The following is a 9427-nucleotide window of genomic DNA, read 5'->3' on the forward strand; positions in this document are numbered from 1 at the left end:
GGAAATGAGGGTCCCCTGCCCAGGCCTGACGCCTCTGACAGAGGCGTCAGGCCTGGGCAAGGGGCCGATCCTGCGATTGGAGATTGATGGGGGTCAACGCCTGAGGGCTCCCAGTATGTGAGAGGGGGCAGGCTGGGCTGAGGGACACTCCCCCCCACCCCCACCCAGTGCACGAATTTCGTGCACCAGGCCCTTAGTCTATTATGAAGAGTTAAAACTCCATGGCAGTGCATTCAAGCTAAACCTATGCATTTCTAATTGTTAATTGCTAATTGTGAATATAATAGTTTTAGTTTTGTGTGTATTGAGGAAAGCTGGTTTAATAAATTGTTTTGGAAAAGATATTTTAAAAATATAGACACATGAAACACTCAGTTGCTAGTTTATGGAAGGCCCTTTTAACCTTATAGCTCCTCTGACTCTGATTGGGTGAGGCTTTTGGGACTTGTACCCTGTGATTTTCATGGAAGCTCTTAGGCCTGGCTGTTTGTAAAATAGAGGGTATTCTGTTCTGCTGTTTCCTTATCTGACTGCAAGCAATAATGAGATAAAGCCAGTTGCGTTTCCTATCAGGAGAGTAGCCAATCCAGTTTTCTCAGTCCAGCCTCTTAAAATTAAATGAGAATTGTGAATATGTACATACAGAATATATAATTATTTTTATACTATATAGATCAGTGGTTCTCAACCTGTGGGTCGCAACCCTTTTGGGGGTCTAACGACCCCTTTCACAAGGGTCGCCTAACACCATCGGAAAACACATATATAATTACATATTGTTCTTGTGATTAATCACTATGCTTTAATTATGTTCAATTTGTAACAATGAAATTGGGGGTCACAACAACATGAGGAACTGTGTTAAAGGGTCGCGACATTAGGAAGGTTGAGAACCACTGATACAGATTAATGTGAAGATACATGAGAAATTCAAATTATCAAAGTTAAACGACTATCAGAATTCAGGACGCCCATAGTAGCTCTTGGATAAAATATAGGTCCTATAAAAGATAATTTACTTTCTTCATCATTAGTGGTGAGACATGCTATAGATATAGACTACCATTTTTGCACAAATAACATAAGTTTATTAAAAAATTCATATATCATTCAGGTGATATATGAGCCTTAAGTGTATGGACAACACAATTAAAGGTTGCAAGTTGTCAAGAGACCAAAAATACACACCTAAGTATTTTGAGAAAAAAATTTTCAACAAATTAAAATTTTAACCTGTAAATTTGAAATAACAGAATATGGGACATCATATCCACAAGGAGAAAAACTATGGAGAGTTACAAGAATAAGGATACCTGGAATCTAATGTTAGCTTTATGCTCTTGGCCTTAGTTTTCACATGTAAAATAATGATAATAGATTAAATGTTCTTTCAGCCTGAAAATTTTAATTCTTAAGGCATTTACAAATGGGTATGACAAATGAAATTAGTCTATAATAAAATAGTTATACTTATTTTGCTCTTAATTATTTAAGCTACAATTATTTAGGGTACCAATGAATATATATTAGAAAGACAGAAACTACTGTTTCAAAAATCAGATTTTTTTTGTCTTTTGCATCTTTTGTATATATATTTAAAAATACATTCTCTTCAACATGGTATATATTCTCAAATTTTAGGACACATACAAATGATAAGAAGATAATGTATTGATAGATCACCCTTCTCAGTACAATAGTACTGTAACTCACATTGCTTGGACATTCCTATGACAGTAAAATGCTTATTTTATCATAGTTAAGTCTTCTTATGAAAGATATTTGAGGTATAATTATTATGGTTTATAAAGTAGATAATACATGGCTAGAATGTCCTACCTAAATGTTTAAAACAGTAAATAGACTTTTTTTCTTTTTGCTTTTGAACATTTCTATAGGTCAAAAATATGTTGTAAATAAAGGATGTTTGTTCCACAAAATGGTTTATAGAAGTAATGCAATGTTAATGCATAAAACAGAATGTTGGCTAGAAAAATGATGGAGACAGTTTTTGTTATAGAGCTTACAAAATTGCTCATTATATGGAAGAATTGTTTTTCATTGGTCTAGGTCAGGGGTCCTCAAACTTTTTAAACAGGGGGCCAGTTCACTGTACCTCAGACTGTTGGAGGGCCGGACTATAGTTTAAAAAAAAACTATGAACAAATTCCTGTGCACACTGCACATATCTTATTTTGAAGTAAAAAAACAAAACGGGAACCCATACAATATTTGTATTTGCAGGTGGCCCGCGGGCTGTAGTTTGAGGACCCCTGGTCTAGGTATTCATATACAAAAGAGATCCTTGCATTATAGTGATTGCCTATTTTAGAAATTACTCCTTCATTTATCAAGATGTCAGAGTAGATGGCTTAAGCAGTCCTTTTTGAATTTATAACTATAAAACTGAAGCATAAACAGTTAATGGAAAATTTTTTTAAAAACACAATCTATTGAATTACTAGCTACAAGATAGCTAATAATTCTAGAATCTATCCTATATAATAAAAGGATAATAAGCAAATAATAAGCAAATCGACCGAATGGCAGAGCAACTGGTTGCTATGGTGCACACTGACCACCAGGGGGCAGACGCTCAATGCAGGAGCTGCCCCCCTGGTGGTCAGTGCGCTCCCACAGGGGGAGCGCCACTTAGCCAGAAGCCGGGCTCACGGCTGGCAAGCGCAGCAGCGGTGGTGAGAACCTCTCTCGCCTCCATGGCAGCGTTAAGGATGTCCAACTGACAGCCTTAAGGATATCCCATGGTGAGTGGGCCTAAGCCATCAGTTAGACATCCCCAGAGGGCTCCTGGACTGCGAGAGGATGCAGGCCAGGCTGAGGGTTACCCCCTTCCCCCACATGCACTGATTTCGTGCACCGGGACTCTAGTATGTATATAAAAGGCTAATATGCAAAGTGTCCCCTCAGGAGTTCGACCGGGAGAGCAGAAGTTTGATTGCTCGTTATGACGTGCACTGATCACCAGAGGGTGGCATGGAACAAAGGAAGGCCCTGGCTGGCAGCCGGAAGGCCCTGATTGGTCCTGATCGCTGACAGGCCTAGGAATCCTACCCATGCATGAATTTCGTGCACCAGGCCTCTAGTATATATAAAAGCCTAAGCAACCAAACGACCAGTTGATCGGTCACTTTGACACACACTGACCACCAGGGGACAGACGCTCAACTCACATGATTGGGCTCCCTCCTGTCTGGATCAGGCCTGCAGGGATCAGGCTGAAACTGGCTATCTGACATCCCCTGAGGGGTCCCATATTGTGAGAGGGCACAGGCCAGGCTCAGGGACCACACCGGTGCACAAATCCGTGCACCAGGCCTCTAGTTTTATGTAATAAAGCCCTAATATGCAAATCAACTGAACGGCAGTACGACCAGTTGCTATGACACGCACCGACTACCAGGAGGCAGATGACCAGTGGTGCTGATTGGGAGTCAGGGCCAGCCAGCTGGCAGTGCCAGGTTGCCAGCCAAGGCAGGTGCCAGTGGGGGCCCCTCCCGATCGCCCCGCTTATCGGTTGCCCCACAGATGGTCCTGATCACCAGCCAGGCCTAGAGGAACAGTCTCTTAGATTTAAAAATTAAAACCTGACAAGGCTACTCTAACACTGAAAAAACAGGATGATGCAGAGATGACATGCATGAACTCTGGCTTGCACATTTTGTCAGCCCTGATTCTGACACTTATAACTGTGTGACAAAGCCAATTACTTCTCTCTGCTTCAGTTTTTCCACCCATAAGAGGGGAAAATGGTACTACTGCCTCAGAAGGATCATGTATAAAAAGTATGTACTACTTTTTATAATCAGGGCAAAAAAAATGTAGCTGCCCACACAATAGCAAGATGCCTTTCACCTGTATGAATATAAAGTATGGTCACTGGTGCATGCGAGAGGTATGGACATGAGGGGTCCTGGATTGCAAGAGGATGCAGGCTGGGCTGAGGGATACGGCCCCCCCCACCCCCCCAATTTTATGCACCGGGTCTCTAGTTTGAATATTAACAACTAAGGAAACAAATTTCATAAAGTAAAATTAGCCACAAGATGGCAGCAAACATTTAGCTATGTCCTGATTTATACTGTCTTAAAGAGAATGTTTTTCAAGTTGTCACATTTTGTTACTAAGAAATATGTCTGTAAATTCACATATTGACTTCAGTTGAGATCTTTCTCACATTTAAAATACTGCAGAGAGTAAAGTTTTAAAAAGTCCTGAGTCAGTGTCGTATCATTTGAGAACATTTGCCATGCTAAAGAGAAAGTATTTTTAAATATTTGTTTGTGTGTGTGCGTATATTTATATGTGTGTGTGTATATATATATATATGCAAAAGATCTAAGAGATGAAAATATCTGATTCTTTTAATCAGTAGTTTCTATCCTATTTATTATGTATCTATTGGTGCCCTAAATAATTGGAGCTTAAATAATTGAGTAAAATAAGTATAACTATTTTATTCTAGACTAATTTCATTTGTTAATGACTTAAATAAAATTTTCAAGGAAACTTATATAATACTTTGAACAGTAAAGAATTTAAATTAAAAAAAGAATTAAAATTTTCAGCCTGAAAGAACATTTAATCTAATATCATTATTTTACATGTATAAACTAAGGCTAAGAGCATAAAGTTAACATTAGATTCCAGGTATCCTTATTCTTGGTTAAAACTCTCCATAATTTTTCTTCTCATGGATGTGATGTCCCATATTCTGTTATTCCAAATTTAAAGGTTAAGTTTTAATTTGTTGAAAATTTTTTTCTCAGAATACTTAGGTATGTGTTTTCAGTCTCTTGCCAACATGTAACCTTTAATTTCGTTGTCTACACTATACTCTTAAGGCTTATATATCACCTGAAGTCAGATGGTGGCTTTGCTGAAGCCATTACAGATTTCTAACCTCTAATGTCAAAAGTATATTTTTATTAACAAATGAATTTAAGCAATGTTATACTCCTTCTCCCTCAATTTGAATAGTTTTGAAGTAACTTGATAATTAAATGTCTTATGCTAACACTTAGTACTTTTATCACTAATTATAGTAGCAGTATTCATTCAATATTCAATAATATTCAATATTGTAGAACTAGAATTTCTAACTACATGAGAAATAGATTGAAGATATAACATATACAAGAAGAGTTTGTGCTTCTGAGCCAATAATATTTATACTGGAGTTAATATAATTTCTATTTAAAATTATTATTATTATGCTGGTTATTAGCCATACATAGTAAGTTGTTAATATAAATGCCTATTATTGGTATCATTTTAAATTGACCAAATCAGATTCTCTAAGCTATAAACATGATTACAAAGTTTGAGGAAATCCCTGTGGCACACACTAAAGGATGGGACACAATGATTCTAGATAATATAAGTGAGTGAGTTTAGCTGTTTTTGTTGTTTTTTTATGGGTAAATCTTTGATGTGTGGATGTTAATTTTGTAACCCATTATTTTTATTAAATTAATTCTCTTATTATTTCCAAATGCTTTTTGACAATTTGATTGGATTTTTCAGCTCTTAGTTTTAAAAAAATGTCACAAGTTGACCACTTCAGAGTGATGATTGATACATTACCTTGTAGTTTTAAAATGAGACATAATGGAAGAAAATTGTCAAAATTATCTGTGTCAAAACATTTTCTGAATTTGTGTCTATGTCTAGGACCATATAAACCTAATATGAGATAGATTTTCAATATATTATTCATTGGATGAAATTCAAATTGAAATGAAATTAAACTTAAAAATTTGAATGAAATGAAAACAAAATTAAGTTCATAAAACTAAAGTCAAAGCTTTGCTTAGTTTATGGTGCCATATGTACAGCATTTTAGGAAATGTGATCCCGTCTCCTGTGAGATGTAGGAAATCTTAATAATGCAAAACCTCAAAGGAGTATGTGAGTGGGGATGTTGAGAGACTCAGAGTTAGCCAGAGCTTAAATCATAGTCCTGACTGCTTTGTTTCTCATGGATTGGCAAAAGGTGTTAACTATTAAGAATTATTTTTCACATGGTTGTCTATATAATTGACAACCAATTGAAAACTACTAGCACTTAGAGTTAAGTAGCCAAATAAATATAAATGCATGCATATTAATAGTTTTCATCTTTGCCAGCAGTAACCAACAAGAAAGTAGGAAATAAAGAAGATCCCTGTCCCCTTTCCGGCAAGATTTACTATACATTTTAGTATAAATGTAGGAATAGCCTTATAAGGAACAAATGAGGTATTTTAAAGAAAACTATGATTCCAATTTTGTCACAATAAAGTATTTTATGCATGTAGGAAAATATCTGTAAGGAATATACCAAAATATAAATAGTAAATGGTTAGTAGAGTTTATAGGTAATTTTATTTAAAAATTCTCCCACAAGCATTTTATAATGATGTGGTTTAAAAAAAACTCAGAAAAAAATTATAATATTGTTTTTAAAAGTTACTGATAATTATAAGTACTCAGTTAACCTTAGTGCGATTAGATAAGCAACTGAGTCATTTAGCAAGTAGATCAAGTAGAAAAGAGAGGGTCTTTTTTCTGATAGAGAAGGCAGGGTGGATTTGGTTTTTCTAATTAAATTAATTTTTGTGATACTGATTTTGTAGCAGGCATTATTCTTAAGTATATAAATTATGCTAAATTTCTAACTTACCAGTTTTAGGGTTGTTAGTAAGATTTTATATATATATATATTTTAGAGGCCCGGTGCATAAAATTTGTGCACTTGTGGGGGTGGGGAGGTCCCTCAGCCTGGCCTGCGCCCTCTCACATTCTGAGAGCCCTCGAGGGATGTCCATGGAGAGTGGGCCTAAGCCATCAGTCGGACATCCTTAACCCTGCTAAGGAGGTGGGAGAGGCCACTGCCACCGCCGCTGTGCTCTCCAGCCATGAGCCCGGCTTCTGGCTGAGCAGCGCTCCCCCTGTGGGAGTGTACTGACCACTAGGGGGCAGCTCCTGCATTGAGTGTCTGTCCCCTCATGGTCAGTGTGTGTCATAGTGACAGGTCATTCCGCTGTTTGGTCAATTTTCATATTAGCCTTTTATTATATAGGATTTCCAGTTGCTTTGGTCTCCATTGTCCTTGCAATGGATTTTTTATTTACTGAGTGCTTATTTTCCACTATCCTTAAATTAATACATTTTATAATAGAAATTATGTCAAGCATGTCAAAAATCTTGAGTAGCTTCTTTTATATAGTATACTCCCATATGAAGATAAGTACTTAAAGGTTTGATTTTTTAAAAACAGTTGTGTATTTTTAAAATTTTATTTTAAAATAATAAAAATGTTTATTTTTTGAACAGGAAAATCTTATTTACACTGCTGATCCAGAAACCTTTGAAGTAAATACAAAAGATATGGACAGTACATTGAGTAGGGCATCTAGAGCAATAAAAAAGACTTCAAAAAGGGTGAGTCCCCTGGCATTATTATTTAACATATCTCCAAAAAGTATTTTTTAGACTACGTTAAAATAATATTGCCAGAAACACCAGTGTAAAGATAGTCTATAAAACAAAGTTGGTTTGAGGGCTTAGGAAATGGCCCACAGAGATAATAGTTTTAGTTTAGTGAATTCTTTGGTACAGTAATTATAACCTGTTACCTTCATATTCTTTTTATAGTGATATTTCTATGAACTCTACTTCAGTAGAAATGTTCTGATGGTGTTGTAGATGTAGATTTGTGTGCGTTCATCTTGAATATCACCTCAGATATTGTTCAGCAAAGGGCACACAACAGAGATCCTGACCACAATATGTTTCAATCTTGTAACACTGGATATAACTTCCCTACTTACCTTATCGGAGATAACTTCCCTGCTTACCTTATTGAGGATTACATAAGAATATTGGGCCTTTTAGAAGTAGAAAAACAAGTGTATTAATAGTCTAGATGAAATTTGCAGCCATAGTCTACTGCTAGATTTACAAGTTTTTGCTTTTGAAGGGAAGGTTTGTACTTTATTTAATCATCTTTATACCTCCCAAGATCAGCATGTTTGATATATGATAAATATATTGAATGGCATTGACTCCTTCACTTTTTCAAAAAGGAAATTGAGGTTCAAATGGCTTTGGGTTAAAGATCTCACAACTAAATTTTAGTGAAATCAGACACAAAAAAAAGCCATGTTTCTTCTCTCCCATGCCAGGTTTATCCTTGCACTTTTTTCCTTCCATTTGACTGTTGTGCTCTAAGAATGCGAGTATACAGCAGGTCTTTAAATAATGTTCAGCGTTGTTTCATTATAATGTTGATGAGAATGCTGTAGGAAATTAACTCTTGTTTATATCAATTAGCCTGTGATAAAATTGGTTTTATTATATGTCATTTCCCTTGAAGTCACAGAACATATCGAGGACGACAATGTTGAGTGAGGACTATTACTGTACTACATTTTCTCAGTGTTTTGTCCAAAGAGATTCTAAATCTATGATAATACTATTTGCACAAAAACTTTTCATGTGTATTTGGCTTTGTTTAGGTATATTTGTTCTGATCAGTTATATTAAACTTTTTTTAGGCTTAATTGTAACTTCTTAAAATTCTAGGTTACAAGAGCATTCTCTTTCTCCAAAACTCCAAGAAGAGTTCTACGAAGGGCTCTTATGACATCCCAAAGTTCAGTGGAGGGAAGAAGTCCTCTCAGCAGTGACAAGCATGTAATGAGTCGTATGTCTAGCACATCATCATTAGCAGTAAGTGACTTTGATTTGATGGTCTAATGACTTATTCACACTTATGGAAGTTGGTATGGAATTTGCTAATGTTAAAGATGGAAATCTAATGTCTCCATTTTTTTTATACTTCTTAACTTCTAACATCTTTTGTTAGGTAAAGATAACTGAGAAAACATCACTTTAATGAACTAGAAATAGAGACATACTTAATATGTAGTTTATTTGATATGAAATTTTATTCAGATTGAGATATGCTCTAAAGTGTCTAAAGAAAAAAGCATGTTTCAATCTGGCCTCTCACTTTACTAACCTAATTAGCAATGGTTCGGTTTATACAAATTGGTCCCAGCAATATAACAGTTTTTTTCCGTTTACTGTTTCTGTGATGAGTAGAATATTATTTCTGAAACTGTAGACTTCAAAGGATGATATGTATTCTGAATTCATATGTATATTTTTAAATGTGTTCTGAAAAATACAAATTCCCAATGGTGTCTGAAGTATTAGACAATAAATATTAAGGACATTTCAAACATTTATTACTGCCACTAAATATATGAGTGATGTATGATTATGAAATTACTAGAGGCCCGGTGCACAAAAATTTGTGCACTCGGTGGTGGGGGCTGAGGGTCCCTCAGCCTGGCCTGTGCCCTCTCATAGTCTGGGACCCCTCGGGAGATGCCCACCTGACAGTCAGACATACCTCTGG

At 35.9% G+C, this 9427-nt stretch overlaps 1 protein-coding gene across 8 annotated transcripts in view; it reads left to right on the forward strand.

Annotated features, from left to right (window-relative positions):
- ECT2 (epithelial cell transforming 2) overlaps nucleotides 1–9427 on the forward strand; it is a 54966-nt gene that overhangs the window by 38871 nt on the left and 6668 nt on the right. For all 8 annotated transcript variants that reach the window (XM_015564180.1, XM_015564179.1, XM_015564181.1 and 5 more), the window contains 2 exons: nucleotides 7336–7443; nucleotides 8587–8733. In XM_015564180.1, coding sequence (XP_015419666.1) covers nucleotides 7336–7443; nucleotides 8587–8733 — 255 coding nt within the window. The remainder of the gene's footprint in view (nucleotides 1–7335; nucleotides 7444–8586; nucleotides 8734–9427) is intronic.

Source organism: Myotis davidii, unplaced genomic scaffold (genome assembly GCF_000327345.1).
Source record: "Myotis davidii unplaced genomic scaffold, ASM32734v1 scaffold115, whole genome shotgun sequence".
In the NCBI taxonomy this organism is placed as follows: domain Eukaryota; kingdom Metazoa; phylum Chordata; class Mammalia; order Chiroptera; family Vespertilionidae; genus Myotis; species Myotis davidii.